At 52.2% G+C, this 21,269-nt stretch overlaps 1 protein-coding gene across 6 annotated transcripts in view; it reads right to left on the bottom strand.

Moving 5' to 3' along the window:
- The window catches only part of ERICH1 (glutamate rich 1), a 116,847-nt gene extending 99,316 nt beyond the window's left edge, over positions 1-17,531 (bottom strand). For all 6 annotated transcript variants that reach the window (XR_004524227.2, XR_012328968.1, XR_012328969.1 and 3 more), the window contains exons 1-2: positions 17,409-17,531; positions 3,084-3,230 (exon numbers count right to left, since the gene is read on the bottom strand). Coding sequence is in view for 3 of the 6 variants with exons in the window: in XM_019921505.3 (XP_019777064.1) it covers positions 3,084-3,230; positions 17,409-17,430 (169 nt within the window). In the remaining 3 variants the exon portion in view is untranslated. The remainder of the gene's footprint in view (positions 1-3,083; positions 3,231-17,408) is intronic.
- Between the last annotated feature and the right edge of the window lie 3,738 nt (positions 17,532-21,269).

The following is a 21,269-nucleotide window of genomic DNA, read 5'->3' as shown; positions in this document are numbered from 1 at the left end:
CTGGAAAACATGCTAAGTGACAGAAGCAGACACAAAAGGTCACCTATTATGCAATTCCACTCAGGCAAAATGTCCAGAATACACAAATCTGTAGAGACAGAAAGCAGGGAGGCATGAATGGGGATGACTGCAATGGATATGGGTTTCTTTTGGGGTGAAAAGAATGTTCTGGAATTAGTGGTGATGGTTACATAACATTGTGAGTATACTAAGAATCACTGAACTGTACATTTTGAAATGGTTATGGTAAACTTTAGATTAAATGAATTTTATCTTTAAAAAATAGGGCTTCCCTGGTGGCGCAGTGGTTGACAGTCCGCCTGCCGATGCAGGGGACACGGATTCGTGCCCCGGTCTGGGAAGATCCCACATGCCGCAAAGCAGCTGGGCCCGTGAGCCATGGCCGCTGAGCCTGCGCGTCTGGAGCCTGTGCTCCGCAACGGGAGAGGCCACAACAGTGAGAGGCCCGTGTACCACAAAAAAAAAAAAAAAAAAAAAGTTGCTGCATGTTGTATGGAGTTTTCAGAAAAGGGCATATAAGTTAGGCTCATTTGCATCTGTGAAATACTAAAACTATCAGAAATGCCTCCTCTATTTGTGGCCTGAAGCCATGAGAAAGGGTGTGGGGGTCCTGCCCACCAGACCCCTCCCCCTTCCAGGATGCCTGGCGGCCAGAGGGTGGTCTGGAAGGGGAGAAAGCGTGGGGTGTGCAGAAATGCAGCAACTGGACGCCCCTCTAGGACCCAGTGAGGCTGCCCTGGTCACACCACATCCTCATTAAACACTCCCCCTTAGTTTAGGCCATGGCAGGTGGCCAGTCTACACTGCGCAAGGCACACTGTGCTGCCTTAGACAGCAAGCACCACACGCAGAGTCTGCAGTCTGAGAAATCACATGGGTGGAGAGGTCCACCGAGAACACGGGCCGAAACCTGACCTGCGGTCCTCATGGGACCTCTCCTCTGGCCCCATCACCATGCTGGCTGGGCCAACTCCATCCGGGCACTGGCGTCTATCCTGTCCTATCCTCCGACTGTGTCACAGCCGCTGGCACCAGCCACCACGGGGCGATCACCAGTCAGCACCATGGGTGCCCCACTGCCCATCACAGCTCAGGCTGCAGCTGGGGCCCACCCCCAGCTCCTGGCGGACGTGCTGGAGGCTCCCCATGCTCAGGGCCCCCTCATCCACTCACACCAGGCATCTGCTCCATGGAACAAGCTTCTCAACCTTCCGTACAGGTCATTTCACGTAATCGATACATTCTGAACCAACTTTACATCAGCATCTTGATTTTTAGTTCAACATCCTCATACTGAACAACAACAGCACCTCACAGCCGCCTGCTGAAATGACATGACTGAACCTGGAGCTTCCGTGGAAAGACACCACCCAGATTATTACTATTAGTGAATAATCGCTGTTAAAACCGTCAAGTTAGAAGAGGGAAGAAAATGCAAATAAACCCTAAAAACAAAATTTTTAAAAAGACTAAGAACATTGGTTCAGTCAAACTTGGACAGAAAACCAGGAACACCCAGGGACGCCTGCTCCTCACGTAGGCGGCACGTCTTCCCTACAGTTCCCGCCTTGCTAAGCTGTGCTGTGCTTATTCAAAACCACGTGCGTCCTTCACAGGTGGAACGGGTGTCACGTTAGTTTTCTGGGCAGCATCACAGGTGGGGGCTTGAGCACAGGTGTTCCTTCTCTTCTGGTTCTGGAGGCTGGATGTCCGAGAGGGAGGTGTCACAGGGCTGGTTTCCGAGGCCTGTCTCCTTGGCGTGTGGATGGCTGTCTTCTCCCCGTGTCCTCATGCAGTCATCCTGCTGTGCGTGTCCGGGTCCTGATCTCTTCCTGATCTCACCAGTCACATTGGACTAGGACCCACCCTAATGGCCTCGTTTCACTTAATCACCTCTTTAAAGGCCCCGTCTCCAAACACAGTCAACATCTTGAGGTCAGGGCTTCAGCGTATGAATTACGGAGGATACAATTCAGCCCACGACAGTATGGTCTTTGAAAGGTAAAACAGCATTAAATAGTAGCCACTATTCCTTAGTGTGACTCCAGGGGTGGGAGTCCATCCTACACCTGGCAGGCTCTCTGTCAGAACAGCAGCAGGTGCGCCAGAGAGTGGTGGTCCTGGGGGGCTGCTACACGGGGGTCAGAGCATCCCAACCACACCAAGGCACATGAGGACACAGAAAGGGAACTCGGCAGCCCCAGGTTCATCCTGAAGGACAAGCTTGTGCAGCCCCCCATTCTGGGGGGGAACGCTTTCCCCTCGCCTGCAGGCATTGGCCATCTCATGGGTGAAACAGGCGTGGCACGATTATTTCTGGAGATCCAGCCTGTGGGCAGCAGGCATGCCCTGGGCTTGTCGGGCCTGCCACTGAGATCTGGTCCAGGGAGGGCCAGGATTTGTGGACATAAGGTTACCGGGCCAGGCCAGCAGGAGAGACCAGCGCTCAGGAACAGAATCACTCTAGGACAGAGCCCCGTGAGGGGCCACTGCCAAAGAGAAACAGAACTGACCCGAGAAAGGGTGCTGGGAACTCTGCCCTCTCACGTCCACCTGGGCACTAGGGGCTGCAGCCAGGGCTGCCCCCACCTCGCCTGGCCTCTTTCCGTGTGTCCCACTTAGTGGCCCCTCGCCGGGCAACACCGCTGCATTGATGGGGAACCAGAGTGAGAGGAGCCTCCACGGCCGACCACCTCACTGTGTGAGGATCTTGGACAGACATCTGTGAAGAGCAATGGACAGGAGACTAAAACAGGAGAGACGTCAGGACCGCGTCCTGGGTGGCCAGGGACTGGGGCAGGGTGACAGGGCAGATGAGAGACCAGGCAGCAGGGTCCAGTCTCTGCGACCGGGAACAGCATGTAGATGAACTCAACACCAATGGCGAACTTGACCTCGTCCCCAGCTGGGGGCACCGATGCTGGCTTCTTCCCTCCCCAAGTGAAGTAACTGTCTTCCCAGAGCGTGAGCAGAACGACATCTGCCCGTCCCCTGAGGTGACACCCCAGTGGCCTGAGGCCAGGCACGTGCTTCCTGGGGAATGTCCAGGGACCCGCCCTCACCTGTCATGGGGGGGATGCCCCCGCCCTTCACTCTCTCAGGAGCCACTTTCTCAGGTGGGTTTCTGCAGGCTGGACTCACTGGGGCCCTCTTCTCTTGGCCACGTGGAACCTCAGGATACAGTTTCTTCAGCACTTTTCCAACAAACACTACAGAGGCATCAATTTGCAAAAGAAAGGAAAAGAATTACTGACGGCAGTTTTATTTAAATTGCAAATGGATTTTATAGAAAACGAAGACATATCACAACATCACTACCTCAGGACTGCCCCCTATAGGACACCACTGGGGTTGTCCCCCCAAGATCCTCCAGTACCGTCCCCCTCAGAAGACCCCCAGCACCGTCCCCATCAGGGGACCCCTCATCACTGTCCCCTGAAAGGATGCTGCCCCCCAGCACTGGATGCCCCCACAGGTGTGGGCACAGGTAGGAGCCGCTCACACCTGTGCTCACACCTGGGGGCCGCACTTGGGCTCACAGTTCTGTTCTTCCCTCACCTTGTCTCTGGTTGAATGTATGTATAAAGCACAGACTGCGAGGTGTTTTGAGAATCAGGGTTTGAGGTCCTGGGCCCCAGCGCAGCCCCAGACAGGCTGGGTCCACGTCAGTTCACAGCAGATACGCTGGGCAGGCCCCAGGCAGCCCCGGCTCCTCCCTCCAGGGCACCCGCCGGGGACCAGCACAGCCGGCTAGGTTCTCACAAGGGTGTGCAGAGTCTTCATTTGGTTTATTTTAGTTTACATTCTGATCTAACTGGAGGGGAAGAGCTGCCACAATGAATAAATATTTCTGTCCTGATTTAAGTGTGAACAACAGGTACAATCTCAAAACAGCATCCTAGAAAAGGTGAGGGGAAAAGGTTCACCCAATGAACCTGTTTTAACCTCATTAAATTCAGAAACAAACCAGCAAAGAGAGAGAGAGCTGCTCTGGAGTAACCAAGCACCGTGGGGCAGAAATTGGGACCCTGGAGAAGGGTTTGAGTTCTTCAGATGATGAGGTGGAGGATGTATGTTTGGGCCACTGAGGACGCGGTGACGTGAGAGGGGAAGTCTGAAGGGGCCACCGAGTGGCTTGTGGGTCACAGAGGGCAGGGTCCTGTCCCCACGTGGGAGGCACAACCCTAAAGACGCAGACCACTCCTCATTTCATCATGTGCTCAGACAGCCCTCGCAGCAGCAATAACCCCCTCCGACCGGTACTAGTTGGAAAAAACACAACTTGGGTCTAAAAACACGAAAGGCCTTCTCAGAAAACTATTCAAGCCCAGGCAGTGCTTGGCCGGGCGCCTGGGAGGAGCACGGGGTCCTGATGCCACCCGCCCGCTGGCCCGGTGGCCTGATGGCTGGCTGCCCGCTTGGCCAGGAGGCCCTGGATGGAAGAAACTGCCTCTGGCGACGATGCCCTCATTTACGGTCTCGGGTCCCGGAAATGCTGGACTCCAACCCCCACCTCTGCCTGGTTGAACAGCGCAGGGCCCAGCTCAGAATATTCCCAAGGCCTCTGCAGACAGCCCCGGGCAGTGCGTGCGTCACAGGGAGACAGGCTGTTCCGTTAGACCGGCGCTCAAAGACACGTCCAGAGGGTAGGTTCCAAGTTTCCGTTAGAAATTGAACTGTCCTGTGCATTTCCTTAAATGGCAGAGGGGAAAACACTCTATTCCAGAAGACTGGGTGGCAATTTCCAGGGGAAACCAAAGGCAGATAAAATAAACTTTACCTACAAACTATCAACAAGTCAGCATTTTTATGAACTAGAACAAATATTAAGGTAAAATCCTAACTGGGCACCTGCTCTAAAACAAACTCGGGGAAGCTCGGGGCCTGAGACTCGCCTGGGCTGGCGGCAGCTGACATGGGCGTCCAGCTGAGGTCATCTCTGAGCCGAAGCTTCTGCACACACGTGTGTATCTGAACACAAAACAACACTACAGGAAAACCCGACACAGGTCATCACCAAGCAGTGCCTGCACCACAGCTGAGCAGCCACACAGCCCGAAGAACCCGACATAAAAACACAGTGATCCCGGGGAGAAACCAGTGCAAGCCAGGCCCCCAGAAGGCCCCCTCTCCAGGGAACACTGAAGCGGATTGGGCACCTCATCATTTTGCTTGAACAGGTGCCCTGACTACAGGCGGCAAGGGCGCGGCACACGGCAGGCTGGCCAGGAACTCACCGCCTAGGCTTTCTGCCGTGGATCCTGAGCTGAGACATTGGTGGTGTGCAGGGCAAGGAAAAGAACAGAAGCCCGTGGCGCTTTCACTGAATTCACCGGACTGCGTACGTAAATTGTATTTACAGCCTAATTAATAGGGGTTTTCACCAAGGCGCTAGCTACCTGGCGGCGTGTCTGCAAAGCCTCCGGCTCTCGAGGTCCTTTGGCTCTCCACTCGCTGGCTTTGCGGTGTCCCCGCACGACCGCTGCAGGGGCCTCAGCCTGTTGGGAGGTTTAGGACACGTGGTCCTTCCTCAGGGACAAGATTCAGGACAAGACTCAGACAATCCCAGGCTGAGCGCTCCAGTGCTGAGGTCCCGGGGGCCAGAAGCCAACTTGGGTGGGGTCTGGGGGCGACAAGCTTGCCTCACACCTGGCTCTGGAAGCTGAGAGCTCCTTATAAGGGGCCTGGGTCTGAGGGCTGTGGTCCAAGGGCGGCCTCATCTGCCACCCAGGCTCCCCCGCCGCCCGCCCCACGGGGCCTGGCCAGGTCTTGCTTCGGGCTCTGGGCCTCCCCGATAGGGAAGGGTGGCAATCGCTGGGGTTCAAACATCATCCCAGCCAACGCCCCACCAGAGGCAGTCCTGCCAGGGACAGGGCCCCCCTCCATGTCTCCTGACTATGGGACCCTGCTCAGGGCTGCCAGGCCCTGTAGTGTCCCCACTGACATTTTAAAAACTAAATCTAGCACAAGACTCAAGGGCTCAATACTTGCCTCCTCAACCTCGTTACCAGGGAGCAAAGTTTCGTGACTCTGAGAGGAGAGGAGGTTCTCGGTCAGCAGGAGGCTCAGAGCACAGGGCGAACCTGCAGGTCTCCCCACGCAGAGCTCCTCCCCTCTCCCACAATACCCAACAGGGATCCCTCCAGGAGTTGGGTTCAACTGGGTTAAGCCACAGTTCTGCCACTCCTAGGTCTTTCTGAGTCTCACTGTTTCCCTCTGTAAAATGGGCAGAAACACCTCTGTGGGCGAGGCTGCAAGACTGACAACACAGGTGTGCTACAGAGACGACACAGGAGTGGACGACGGGGCTCTCACTTCCTCACTCCCGGCCTCTCTCCCTTCCCACTCCCGTCTCAGGCCGGGACGAAAGCTGAAACGTCCTCCAGCTCGCCTGAGATCCAGACCCCACTGCCAACAGCAGGCAAGCCCACCCAATGGCCCGCAGCGCCCGGTATTTCAACAAAGCAAAACTGAACTGTTTTTCCCCACTCGCCCTGCGCCCATGGCCTGGCCTGGAGCACTGTCGGCCCGCCAGCCCCTGCGCTGCCCGCCTGATGCCCCCCCGCCTTCTGAGAGCATGTGGCTACTTGCCGGCACCAGGAGCTGCTCCAGGCTCATCTGCTCTCCCTCTGCCTGCGCCCTGGGGTCGGCATGTCTCCAAGGAGCCTGTGTCCAGGAGGAGGGTGCGTCCCCGTTCTGAACACAAATCCAGTCACATCCGTCCTTGGCTGAACAACCACGGCTGCTCGAGGGAGGACCGTCTTGGCCACTGCAGACACAGTGGCCCACATCAGAGAAGCAGAGCGGGAACCAGCCCCATGAGCACCGGACGTGCCCACGGGGAAGGAGGACGCACCACATGTCCATGTGCTTCTGAGGGCTCGCGGCTGCACCACGGGGCGGGGGCTCAGCACGCACAGCACGCACCATCTACGATCGAGGGAACATAGGCTGTGCACTCAAAATTCAAAACAAATGTTCCTAAAGTACAACTTAAATATAAAAGTGTCATACTCTACGCTTAAATCCCAAGATTAATATTTGGAGGGTGACCGTGGGCAGAACAGTACACGGATTCAGATGTGCTAATTCATAAAGGCCAGAGGGCCTGCACAGTTCACACTTCATCAAATGGGAAAGACGATTTTCCTAAGTTTTAAATTTAAAATTGAGCATAGTAGTTCAAAAACTAAAACAAAGAGGAGAACTTTTATCCTCCTAAGCTAAATGGGTGTAAGCATCTCGTAAACCCAAGAGGCAGCATGATTTCTATCTCACACTCATGTGTGTTAAAAACCTCACAAGCAAAAACACACCTTCTCCAGGAGTCTCTGCAGGCTCCCACCCCCGGCAGCACATGTGCTCCATCAATCCCACCCCTACGACTTGTAATAAACGTTATCACAGGAACAAAACTGCTCTGAGAGGAGATGCAGGTTTTACATCCTATTATCCATGATCCGTGAGATAATTATCAAGTGTCTTGTCAACAGGCACAAGAACAGATGATCTCAAAGAGCTGTCAGGACGGGCATCCCAACAGCAAAAGCGGGAGATGTGTCTTCAATGAGAAGTTTAACTAGTAAGTCTTAACGGATTCCAAATATCCAGGTACCTCAGATTAAAATAATTTTGCTGATAAATATACATGTCTAATACTTTCAGTTGCCACAAGTTAAAGCATAGTCTTTTTAAAAATAATGTGATTTTAATTTTTCAAAATCAGCTTTAAAAGAGCAATGTGTAACAAACAGAATGAAAACAATACTTTCTACCAACCAATACTGCTGGAGGGTTCCTTGGTGAATTTCACTTTATCCCAGCATTTGAGACAACGCAGGGAGTAAGACCACTGAACGTCTGAACATCATCCTCTGAAGCAAACAAGCTGTCAGCGTGGACCTGCCTGCCCAGACCCCCACCAGCCCCAGTGATCAGTGCCTCTGCTTTTCAAAGGGATGATGGACCCGCTCCTGTGCAGTCACATGGGGCTCCTATCACAAACGGAGCTCGTAGTTTACTTAAATACAAATTACCAGCTGTTTTAGACCAAAAGAAATGTGTAGCCACTGGACTCTCAGTTCTCTGAGCCTCCAGGGCTATGAAGGAGCTGGGTACCCCATGAACTGCCTCCCGGTTTCCTACAAATAGGGACTTGATTCTAACTGGCCAAACCTACTTAGGGATTCACGTTAAAAGCAGAACATAAATGAAAGGTTATTTTTTTCAGGGTAGGAACACAGTAAAACATCATTTTTAAAAAGCATCTGTCAGCTTTGGTTTGTTGAAAGGCGCCTTGTGCCTCCGTATGTGTGTGTGTGCGCGCACCCTTGTACCTACTGCAAACATAGTCCTAAAAATCAATTTAGAGATTAAAAGTCTCTTTTTTGCTTAATTTCCACTGTGCTCAAAAACAAACAAAAAAGAGCAAGGTGCTTGGGTCCAGGAAGGCAGCTCTGTGTCACCACAGGAGCTCAGTGAACCGCTGGCCTCCTGCCTGTGCCGTCGCCCTCTCCGAGCAAGAGCAGGTTGTAACTTGAAACTCTGCTGTCTGTCAAAAAGCAATCAGCGGAACATAAAAAAGCAGGGGAATGGACATTGATGCCTGCAGGAGACAAGTACAATCACCACGCGACGGGCGACTGGAGCTGGGACATGAGAGACACAGAAAAAGGTCACTGTGGAGAAAAACATCTTGTCTGAAATTAATGCGACGAAATACCAAACAGAGAGATCAAGTCTCTGTGTCACAGGGGAATTAAGTCATTTTGATATAATTTTCAGAGAGGACTGCCGTCTAAACTTGCTATTTCAGGTTAAAGACACAAGCCAAATAATAAAATTTCAGTAAAGTGTTCTTTGGAAAGTAGACACCTGGGAAGAACTCAAAAGGAAATAGATAGTTTGACTGCTGGTGGTAAACTATTCAATTCTGAACTATTCTTCCACACAATCACGTGTTTTAAAATCTAACAGTTGCGTATAAAAAAGGAAGGGGTTTGCTCCATTTTTAACAGAGGTGTTAATGGCAGCATTTCAAGGAATTAGGTCTCCTTCGCTGTGGTCTTAGGGCAGAATGCCTAACAGGCTCCTGCCCGAGTCAGACAGTGCTCCCGGCACACCTCCCAGCTGGGAAAGCTTCCTCATCAGGGGAAACTGGGTGCATGTACTTTCTATTAGAAAAGGTTCTCATGAAAAAAAAAAAAAAAAAAAAGAAACAGAAATAGGAACTTTTTCTTCCATAATATTCCATTCTGAAAAAAGCAAAGGAAAATGAAAACTATGTGATAGAAAAAAAAGCACCTCTGATGTTTTTTTTTTTTTGTGGTACGCGGGCCCCTCACTGTTGTGGCCTCTCCCGTTGCGGAGCACAGGCTCCAGACGCGCAGGCTCAGTGGCCATGGCTCACGGGCCCAGCCACTCCGCGGCACATGGGACCTTCCCGGACCGGGGCTCGACCTGTGTCCCCCGCATCGGCAGGCGGACCCCCAACCACTGCGCCACCAGCGAAGCCCATCTCTGATCTTTGAGACCACTAAGTCACCCCATTAATGTCAGAAATATTTTTCTTTTCCTTAAAAAAGTTCACTTTGATGGTAAAGTGATACACATTTCCCTCAACATCTATGTACACAATATACTTTATTTACCATTGGTGTAAAACTATACATTTATTTTTACTAAATATATACTGTAGATCTTTCTGGTAATGGATGAGATGAGAAATGATATTGAGTCATTTGTAATTCTCTAGCCAAATCATCCCTATGAACCACTGTCTCTCAGAAAAGCATAACTCTCAGAGGACAAAAAAACACGTGGAGCTAATCTGGGGCCATGAGGAATAAAATTAGCTAAAAAACTATATTTCCAGGGGTGGATGTTAATGGGAAACAGTAAAACTGATGGGGCCACATGCTTATAGGAATTACACAAAAATAAAAAAAGATACCATAAATATTAACAAATAACTTCTAAAAAGTGACTTCGAGATATTTCATTATGAGAGAAAAACATCAGAACAAATGGTTTTATGATGTACGTTTTTAGAGTGATTATCTAGAATTTGAAACCAGAGTTGGCAGGCTTTTTGAAATCATATATAAATGAAAAACTGCTACTGAAAATAAGATCAGAAATGGAAATTCATTGAAACTTTCCCTGTGGCCCTTTTCCCTGTTTGATGACAGCCTCCTGACCTTAGGCTGGCATAGTAGAGAAAATGTTGCAAAACAAACACACACTGACAAATCATAAAGAAAAGGAAGAAGTTCCCCAACCTCAGTAAACACTGACTCAGCTGATTCCCTTTTCCACCTGATATCTGTAGAGGTTAAGAGACACTTTAAATTTTCTTAGGGTATTTCTTGGAATCTGATACAGCATTTTAAATTTTCTCTTTTCAGTAAAGACTATGTTTATCTGCCAACCTCTCCATAGCTTTTTCTCCCACAATATTCAATACGGTTTTTTTTCCCATTTTATCCCTATAATGAGAGAAGGTATTTAATGGATGCTGATGAATAAAGGAATAAATTGATAATAGCACTGCATCAGTTCACAAGAAAGAGACGCTCAATATAGTATGCAAATTCAATGAATGATAGTTTGTTAATGACTTTCATCACAGAATTATAAATGGAAAAACAATTAGCTAAGATTTAAGCAACAGTTGGCAAGCTTTCTGAAATATTAATTAAAAGGAAGATAGTTCTCAAAATAAGACCAGAAATAGTACTCAAATGGGACACAATTGGAATCCTATGCCATGACCAGTCTGACGTGATCTCCCCATTTAAGAGGTAGATATCCACTAAACTTTCATTTTCTCCCAAAACTTTAACACTTAAAAAAAAAAATTCTAAACTTTGTCCAAAATTTTTCCTCGCAGTTTTTTAAGCAGCAATTACTATGCCATCAGCTATTCAGAAACATGTTAAGTGCACATAAGGCTGTGATCATTTTTGTTGGGCTTGGTGACTGCGTCCTAACCCAGGAGATGCAGGGAGAGCAGACACAGCTAGCTCCCAGCCTGTCTTGTTTTCTCACCAAGACGAGATGCAACAGACCCGGCGGGGCGGGCTGAGGGGACATTCAAAGGCAACTCGGAAAGCTGCCTCATTACGATGGGGAGACAGAGGATAACCTATTACTTTTACTCCAATACTTTTATTTTTTTTCCAGTTTAATCGACATTGGCTTTTTCAGCAGACAGATCTGGAATTCAACCCAAAGGGCACAAGGCTTGCCTGACCATAGCCGGGTCACCTGTTCTCTGGGTGAGGATGTTGGGGAGGAAGTGCCCATCCTCCCACTGGCTTCTGCCGCCCCAGCCGAGCAGGGAGAATCCCTGGCTCCCCATCGTGCCCCCACTGCGCCTGGCACCCTCTGCTTGAGGAACCGTCCTGCTCCCACAGTCCTGAAGCCTTGTCCGGGCGCTGTCGTCTCTCCAGCCGCTGGGTCGTGCACCCTGTCTTCCCGACAAGGTCCCCCTCGGCCGCTTCCACGTCCCACACCCAGGGTGACAGTGATGGCAGGCTGCTCACGTGGGCCTTGGGCCTCACGCCTCACGAACGTGACCCGCGTTAATCCTTATGACTCTGCTGTTCACCGAGTAGTCATACATCTTAAATTTTCTGTCTACTGTGATGCTCTGACATCTTAAGTCCCGCCTGGCTGGGCAGAGACAACCCCCCACCAGCCAAGGGCCCAGCCAGGAGCCCGCCTGTGACCTATGCCGACAGCCCGGCCAGGCCCGGCCTCCTCCGCCTGCCCCGCCCCGGGGAGGTGACCCTCCTCTGCCCGAAACACCCGGGCCGGGTGCCTGGCGGCTCGGGGCAGCCCTGTCACCCAAAGCCCGGCAAAATCACTAAAAGCAGCCAATCGTACGTGTTCCCTCCGCCCCGCCTGCCTTTCCTCTGGAAACCCCAGTAAAGGTCGTGGCCTCAGTCTTCCCTCCGTCCTGTCCTCCGCCCCCTGACCCCCTGGCCATCCCCCCACGTGCCCGGCGTGGCCCTGCCTCTAGGACCCGAGAGCCCAACAAACCATCCTTCCTGGGCCTGTCCTGAGCCTCCTCCGGTGGCCGCTCCTGACTGACCAGCTCGTGAAAGGACACAGAACAGCCCCCACCTTACAGACGAGGCCCAAGGGTGCTAGGGAGCGCCTTCACCGGTGCGCCGCAACCTGCACACACGCCCGCGTGACACCTGTCAAGCCCGGGAGAGAGACCTACCGCTGCTCCCAGCACACCTCCCGCCTCCCCCGCCCCAACGGCCCCCACCTAGCCTCGACCCTCACGTCTTCCATCCTCCCTTCGGCCGCTGGCCTCCTGGACAGATTCAGTGCCTGGCCACGGGCACTGACCGGCGGGGAGGGCGCTAGTCCAACCTCGCTGGCTCTGCCCCGGGTGGCACTGCCTCCGTGGGGCTCGTCACACACAGGGGATGGTGACAGAGGAACCAGACCTGAAGCTGGTGTGCCGAAGCCCAACTTGTCCTGCTGCTGGCCACAGGCTGAGGCTTTCTGCACTCCCCAGAGATGACAGTGACCCCACCCGCGTCCCAGGGCAGTGTGAGGCTCACCACTAGCGGTGGTCAGGAGGTAGCTGAGCCCCGGTCCCCAGTCACATCCAAGGTACGGGACCCTGCAGGGCATGTCCCCGCCTGGCTGAGCCCCCTCCCTGGTCCCTGAGTTATTCCCCACTTCCCATGCCGTGGCCTGGGCCCCTCCCCTCCAGCTCGGAGTTCCTCCCCGCACCGTGTCCACCCCCGCTCCGGCCCCGGCCCATCTCTGCGTTAACCCTCTCCAGGCCCTGTGGCACGCACGTTCAGTCCTGGAAGATCGCTGAAAGGAAAAAGGGCTCTTAATCCAGAAGAGAAGGGATCTGCCGCATCACACTGAACACAGAAGAAAACACCGAAGTGACACTTTTGTGGATAAAGAGAGTTGGGCTCTTCCTGCAGGTCAGTGAGCAACTGCTCGTCCACCTGCTGGGGCGCCCGAGGCACATGGCTCAACACAAAGGAAAGCGGCGTCTTCCCAACTGAGACGGACCCCAGCCAGTACCCATGGGTCTGAGACTCCAAAGGAAGCTGCGGGCAGTGTAAGTCTGAGGGTGCAGTGGGGGAGACACACACACACACGTGAACATACATGCAGACAGACACACACATGCACATACACGCAGACACACACATACAGCTACACACAGACACACGCGAGTAGCAGGGAGGGGATGACAGCAGTGTCCTCCTCCTAGCCCGGACCCCGGCCCTGGATGGCCCTCACGTTCGTCCATCTGAGAGTCCACGGCCAGCGTGGAGCGGGTCCGGAAGGGCGAGCGCCCCAGGCTCCGCTGGGGTCTGTGCATCAGGGGACAAGGCTCCACATGCTCCAAGCGGAGAAGCTGCAACGGACAGAAGCAGAGCCGGCGGACTTTCTGAAAAGGGGCGACGTGCCTGTTGGGAGGTGGGGGGGCGCTGGACTGAGGACACCCCTCAGCAGTCAGCCTCCAGTGAGCAGGCCAGAGAACCTCAGTGCAGCTCCCTCTCCGCAGCGCCCTGCTGGGCTGTCCCGAGATCCCTCCTGATTCCACAGTCCCCACCGGGCTTCACCCGTAACCCTGTGCTGGACGCTCACCCGCTCTCCCCACCACACTCTGTGCAGGACCCACCGCTGCCTGTTAACCCAGAAGCTCCCAAAGGATGCCCAAGGGACGGCCTCCAGTACAGGCCACAGGCTTCCCCGGCATCAAGGGGAAAACAGTAAAGATTTACTTCTCCCTCCAGCAGCCTTGCTGCAAAGGCAACAGCCTCCTTTCATCCCGAGAAGCTTTGCCACAAACTGCATAGGAGGCCCCATCACCCAGCAGACGCCGACCTGTAGGGAAGCCTCAGAACCACCCCCCAGGCAGCACGCCAGCCCACCGGACTCATGCTTTCTCACCCTGAGCTCCAGCTGAGGGGCTTTCTTCCAAGGCACGCGGTAGGGCTCCCGAGAAGAGAAGCACTTCGCCCAGCTGCCCTCACCCTGGCCCCCAAGGCACCCCGGGCTGGAGAGCTCTGGGCTTAGCAGCCCCACAGTCCCCCCCCTGCCGGGCCTCTTCCTCTGAAGCCCAGATACGCTGCAGCCCTGCAGCCGCCTCCGCCGCCCCGGCCCACGGCGCCCCGAGCGCGGCCAGCGGGGCATCTGCTCCACCGTCGCATCTGCTCCACCGTCACTCGGCCTGCATCGGGTCCACGTCACGAGCCCCGCAGACCAGGAAGACAAGAGGCGGCCCTGGTTCACACCGCAACCCGGTACAAGCGCTTAGAAGCTTTTCCGGCTAAGACCCCACCGAGTGGTCCTCAGTGTTTCTTACCCCAGCACGACTGCTCCTGCGACCTAGTTAAGAAGATGCGGAGAATGGATATTGCGTTTCTCACTTACAATGGCTGCTTGGACGCTTTCAAGACTTACTAATCCAGCCTTTCACCACGATGTTCTGCAACAGCCCAACTTTACTCGGTAACTTTGTCAGAGACCCAACAGGAAGGAGGCCTGTTTGAGGATGGATGGTGAAAAGTCGAGTCCTCTGGGTGCAGTGAGCTGAGGGTTGGGAGTAGGGCGCTGCCGCCAGGCTTGGCCAGGCCGCACTACCGGAAGGCTGGAGAGCAGGTGCTGGCGAATGAGGGCAGAGCCCCAGGCAGGAGAGGAGGCCCAGTCAGGGTGCAGGGGGTCAACCAGCCACAGGGGCCCATGAAGGCCACGGTCAGGGCTACCCCTGCGAACCTCACAGTTAGTCTGCAGAGCCTGCTGGCTCCACCGCTGGTGGGGGTTATAAAAAGTAGCTTGGGAACCCATCAAAATACTGTAATGCCCGCTTTGGAGCTAACATCTGACTGTTGAGGAATTTTGTCACTATGAGATGATCTGTTCTTTAAGGCTGACCAGGTGAGTCCTAACGCCTGGGGCTCAGAGCAACGGGGGAAGCCGGGCAAAGTGTTTTTCCACAAAGGAAGCCACAGACTGGGAACACTATTTACTCTTCTCTGTATTCTGCCTTACTGAGAAATTCATTTCTTCTTCCTATTTTAAGCAAATGCTTATTAACCAGAGTTACCACTGGGCTTTTCCTTTCAAAGGGCAAAAACACAACCATCTGTTTTAAACACAGAGGAGGAAAAAAATAACCATGGCCCGAACTAATCCAAATAAAAAGAGAAACATATCTAAAACCTTCAAAACCATAAAACTCCTAGAAGAAAACAGGGGAAAAGCTCCTTGACAACATGGGTCTCAGCAATGATTTTTTTGGATTTGACACCAAAAGCAAAGACAACAGCAAAAACAAACAAAAGAAACTAAAAAGCTTCTACAAAGCAAATGAAACTGTCAACAAAATGAAAAGGCAACCTACTGAAGGGGAAGGAATATTTGTACACTGTATATCTGGTAAGGGGCTGACACCTGAAATACAGCAAGAACCCATACAATTCAACAGCCAAAACCCCAAACAATCTGAATAAAACATGGGCAGAGGAGCTGAGCAGACGTCTGTCCAAAGAAGACATACAGGTGGCCAACAGCTATACAAAAAGACGCTCAAGATCACTAACCATCAGGGAATCGCAAATCAAAACACAGTGAGACATCACCTCACACCTGTCAGAATGGCCATCATCAAAAAGACAAGAAATAGCAAGTGTTGGTGAGGATATGGAGAAAAGGGAACTCTTTTTTTTTTTTTGCAGTACGCGGGCCTCTCACTGCTGTGGTCTCTCCCGCTGCGGAGCACAGGCTCCGGACGCGCAGGCTCAGCGGCCATGGCTCACGGGCCCAGCCGCTCCACGGCATGTGGGATCTTCCCGGACCGGGGCACGAACCCGTGTCCCCTGCATCGGCAGGCGGACTCTCAACCACTGCGCCACCAGGGAAGCCCAGAGAAAAGGGAACTCTTATGCACTGTTGGTGGGATGTAAATTGGTGCAGCCACTATGGAAAACAGTATGAAGTTTCCTCAAAAAATTAAAAATAGAACTACCGTACAATCCAGCAATTCCACTTCTGAGTATTTATCAAAAGAGAAGAAAAACACTAACTCAAAAAGATACATGCACCCCAATGTTCACTGCAGCATTATTCACAACAGCCAAGACAAGGAAACAACCCAAGTGTCCACTGATGGATGGATGAATAAAGCACATGCGAATACTACTCAGCCAAAAAGAAGGAAATGTTTTCATTTCCAATAACATGGATGATCTTGAGGGCTTTATGCTAAGTGAAATAAGTCAAAGAAAGACAAATACGGTAAGATCTCACTTATTTGTGGAATCTAAAAAAAAAACAATCGAAAAAAGGAGCTCACAGATACAGAGAACAGACTGATGGTTGCCAGAGGTGATTGGGGGATGGGAGAAATGGGTAAAGATGGTCAAAAGGTACAGACTTCCAGTTATAAGATAAGTAAGTCTTGGGATGTAGTTGTACAGCGTGGTCACTATAGTTAACACTGCTGTATGGAGAATTTCAAAGTTGCTGAGAGAGACGGTAGGTCCTAAAAGTTCTCATCACAAGGAAAAGAAATTGTGTAACTATATGAGGTGATGGATGTTAACTTATTGGCTGGTGGTTTTGCAGTACATAGCCCATCAAGTCACTGCGCTGTATACACACCTTAAACCCACACAGTGCTATATATCAATCATATCTGAATAAAACTGGGAAAAATAGAATCTTCCCTTTTTTCATTTTAATATTAATGATTATAGGGTAATGAGAAGTTTGCTGGGCTTTCCATGAGGTGTCTGGAGTTCCCTGTATCTCTGACATTCATTCTAAGGCATGTGCCAGGTTAACCAATTAAATGTATCCATCCTGCCTTTGGTGTTGGCTAAAAATACTACCATAGCTTAATAACACTAGTTACGTGCCCAGAAACTCAGAATCCCTGCAAGTAAATGGTTTGAGAGTCAGAATCTGGGCTTTGGGAGGAGCCCCTTACAATCCCGGGTCCTCACAGCCCCCTTCCTCGCAGCCCCAGGTCCTCACAGTCCCCGTCCTCGCGGCCCCGGGTCCTCACAGTCCCCGTCCTCGCAGCCCCGGGTCCTCACAGTCGCCGTCCTACAGCCCCGGGTCCTCAAAATCCCCGTCCTCGCGGCCCCGGGTCCTCACAATCCCCGTCCTCGCGGCCCCGGGTCCTCACAGTCGCCGTCCTCACAGCCCTGGGTCCTCAAAATCCCCGTCCTCGCGGCCCCGGGTCCTCACAGTCCCCGTCCTCACAGCCTCCGTCCCCACAGCCCCAGGTTCCCACAGTCCTCACAGTCCCGGGTCCCCACAGTCCCGAGGGCCTAGAGTCTCCGTCCCCCAAAGCTCCCGGTCCCCACAGACCCCTGATTCCCGCCTACCGTGCCTCCGCAGCGCCGCCATGCCGGCCTCGCCGCCCCGGCGACCCCTGCGACCCCAGCCCAGGCCCGAGCAGCGCGACTGCACTTCCGGACTCCGTCCTTGTAGGCCCGTCCACAACAGCAGGCCTGCCCAATCAGGATCCGCGGTCTCTGCCGCTGAACGCCAATCAGCCCCACGCCGGCTGCAGATTGGCTCTAACGCGCGCTGTGGGCATGGCCCGTGGGCGTTAGTACTCCGAGCATGCTCAGAGGAAAGGGTGTGACCCGGGTGAGCCGACCTGGGCTGCGGAGGGGTCATGGGGCGGGGTCAGCGGGAGGGGTCAGGGGTTAGGGGGTCATCACAAGACCGTCACTGGAAGCGGGTGGGTGGGTCAGCGAGAGGTGGTTAGTGGGTCAGCAGTAGGGGAGTCAGGGGTTAGGCGGTCGCTGGGAGGAGGTCAGCGCGGGGCGGGATTGTGTTCCTGGGTGACCGCCCACAGTGTCACCCTGGGTCCCAGCGCTGCACAGGGATGCGAGCAGTGGGAGGGGTCTGCTGAGCGCCCATCGGGCCAGGGTCCTATCGTACCGCAGAAGCTGGGACTCAGAGCAGAGAGGAAACTGGGAAGAGGGGAGCCCGGGGACTGACCAGGAAGACCGCCGCCCCCTGACCCCTGACCCCTGAGGCACTGACCCCTTCTGCCCGCTGTTGCGACTGCGGCAGGTGGATTTCTTCCCTATGCTCCCCTCCAACCATTTCACCTTCTCTGGGACCTTGGTTTATTGTTTACCCTTCTTCCTTGAATCCGTTTCTTGGAGAACTTATTTCCTGAGAGCCTGTCTGTGCCGGGCCCTGCTATGGAAGCCGGGGTACCTCCTGACGGGCTGACAAACAGACAAGTCCTCGTGAGACAGAGAGCACGTCACTGTCCTCCCGCCGGGAAGGGGTTTCAGAGTGGGTAGGTGGGGGGTCAGGAAGGCCTCCTGGAAGGTAATTGAACCAGGCTTGAGGCAGAGGGAGCAAGGCTTGGTGATGTCCAGGCAAAGAGCACTCAAAGCAGAAGGGACCGTCCAGGCCTGGAGCAGCACAGGGCCCGTGCGACAGGAGCACAGCGAGCAGGGACAGTGACAGCCACCGACAGACAGGAAAGCAGGTGGTGCTGGGCAAGTTTGCGAAGACGCGAGGATCAGCCTTACGTTTCCCAGGCAGTCAGGTGGAGGATACGGCTGGTTTTGAGCAGAGGAGTGAAATTATCTGAAGCCCATCTTGAAGGAGTGGCTTGAGCCGCTGAGCTGAGATCAGATTTGGTGGGGGAAGCAGGAGGCCAGCTCGAGTCCATCCCTGTGAGAAGGACGCTGGTGGCTAACACCAGGGTAGTGGTGGATGAGGCTGTGGGAAGAGGTGGTTGGATTTGGATATATGTGAAGACAGAGCAAAAGAGGTTTTCTGATTGACCAAGAGTGGCTTTGGCAGGAGAGAAGTGTGGCACAGCTCCAGGTTTTGGTTTGGAAACTGGGAGGCTGGAGTGGTCCCAAGGAGATGAGAAAACTCCCTGGGGGGTGGAGAGGGGGCGGTCATTGTTGGGTGGTGTGCAGCGCCAGGCATGTTAGGTTTGAGGTGCTCCTTAGACGTGTAAATGTGGGCATCAATTAGGCAGCTGAATAGGATTTTAGGATTCAGGAGAAAGGATGAGGATGGAGATATACAGCTGGGTTTGTCTGCATGTAGGTGCATTTAAAGCTCTAAGAGGGAGTGTAGATAGAGAAGTGGTCCAAGGACAGCTCTGAGGGGCTCTAACTTCTAGAAGGTGGGGAGATGAGGAGGGAAAGGGCAGGGGGGCCGGGAGGACAGTGAGCTGTCCTGAAGCCAAGTCATGTCATCGCTGGTCTGAAATGATGTTGAGGACCCATCACAGACAATTGTATTCATCAAGCACAGGTTCTCAGTGACCTTGATTACAGTAATTTCGTTGAAGTGGTAGAGGCAAAAGCTTGATGGGAATTCGGTAGAGAGAATTGCAGGAGAGAAATGGAAGATATTGAGTTCAGATCTCTCTCTACTGGACCCAAGATGGGGTAGCAGCTGTAGGGTCCCTAAAGACAGAACACACACACACACCACACATACACACATATAATCAAAAGAGGGTTGTTTAGAAAATACACATGCCACACACACCAAATTTATGTGCTGAAGGATCTGATCAAGTTGAGACTGAAAATGAGTAATGGAACACAAATGACACAATTAAAAAATGGGTCAAAGACCTTAACAGACACCTCACCAAAGATAGACAGATGGAAAATAAGCATATGACAACATAAAGTGCTGACAAGGATGTGGAGCAACAAGAACTCTCATCATTGCTGGTGGGCACAGCCACTGTGGAAGACAGTTTGGTGGTGCCTTACCCTATGATCCATCAATCTCATTCCCCGGTATTTGCCCAAATGAGATGGAAACTTACGTGCACACAATATCCTGCACACAGATATTTATAGCAGCTTTATAGTTGCCAAAACCTGGAAGCACCCAAGATGTCCTTCAGCAGGTGAATGGATAAGAAAACTGTGGTGCCTTCGGACAATGGGCTATTATAAAGCTAGAAAGAAATGAGCTACCAAAAGCCATGAAAAGACATGGAGAAAACTTAAATGCATATCACTAAGCAAAAGAAGCCAATCTGAAAAGTCTACATACTGTATATAATTCCAACTCTATGACATTCTGGGAAAGGCAAAACTATGGAGACAGTAAAAAGATCAGTGGTTGCCAGGGGTTGGGATGGGAGGGATGAAGCATTTTAGGGCAGTGAAACTACTCTGTATGATGTTATAATGGTGGAAACATGTCATTATTCATTTATCCTAACCCATAGAATATACAACCCCAAGAATGAACCCAATGTAAACTATGGACTCTGGGTGATAGTGACACGTCAACATAGGTTCATTAGTTGTAATACACGGACCATCTAGTTTGGATGTTGATAATGGGGCGGGCGGGGGCTGTGCATGGGTAGGGGCAGAGGGCATATAGGAAATCTCTGCACCTTCTCCTCAATCTTCCTGTGAACCGCTCTAAATCTCCTCAATTTTCCTAAAACCGCTCTAAAAAATCAAGTCTATTTAACAATAGATGGTGCAGGAGAGAGGGAGTGCACACGGAATGGTATCCTTGACTAGTTCACACTTGACCTCGTTCTCTACTTCAGCTTCCCAGCAGTGTTCGAGCAGCTCTGGACTTTCTAACCTTACAACGAGATCTTCCCAGAAACCATCTCTTTCCCTCCAGCCCTGTTCCTTTCATCTCTTTTACACTCAAACTTCTTGAAAGAGTTGATGACAAAGTCAGTCTCCACTTTGTCATCTTCGGTTGACTCTGTTGCCCATATGTGTCTCCATCCTTCTCTGCTGTAACTGCTCCTGCTTAAGTCACAGGACCTCATGTCACAGGATCCAGTGCACACTTGTCGGTATCCACTCAGTGGTCTCCCAGAAGCACCATCTACCCAGCTGCAGAGACCTGGGATTCATTGGCATCCTCTCCTCCCTCTCTTCCCCCATGACCCATCGAAGAAATCACAGCAAGTATATTCTACCTGCATCATTTCTTACTTCCACTGTCTTGTTCATGTCTTCATCATCTCTCACTACAGTTTATCCACGCATTTCTAAGTTGATCTCCCCAATTCCGTTCTTGTTTCCTCACTCCCATTCCCAACTCTATCTCTTCTCCTCAGAGCAGCCAAAATGACCTTTAAAAAATCTCGTTGCCATTGAAAAATCAATGACTGTAATCCACCATATTGACAAGCTAAAGAAGAAAAATCACATGATCATATCAATAGATGCAGAAAAAACATTTGACAAAATCCAATAAAA

The sequence above is a fragment of the Tursiops truncatus genome, chromosome 21 (assembly GCF_011762595.2).
Source record: "Tursiops truncatus isolate mTurTru1 chromosome 21, mTurTru1.mat.Y, whole genome shotgun sequence".
Taxonomy (NCBI): domain Eukaryota; kingdom Metazoa; phylum Chordata; class Mammalia; order Artiodactyla; family Delphinidae; genus Tursiops; species Tursiops truncatus.
Note: the sequence above shows the minus strand (reverse complement) of the source record. Positions and strands in the feature narration are given on the sequence as shown.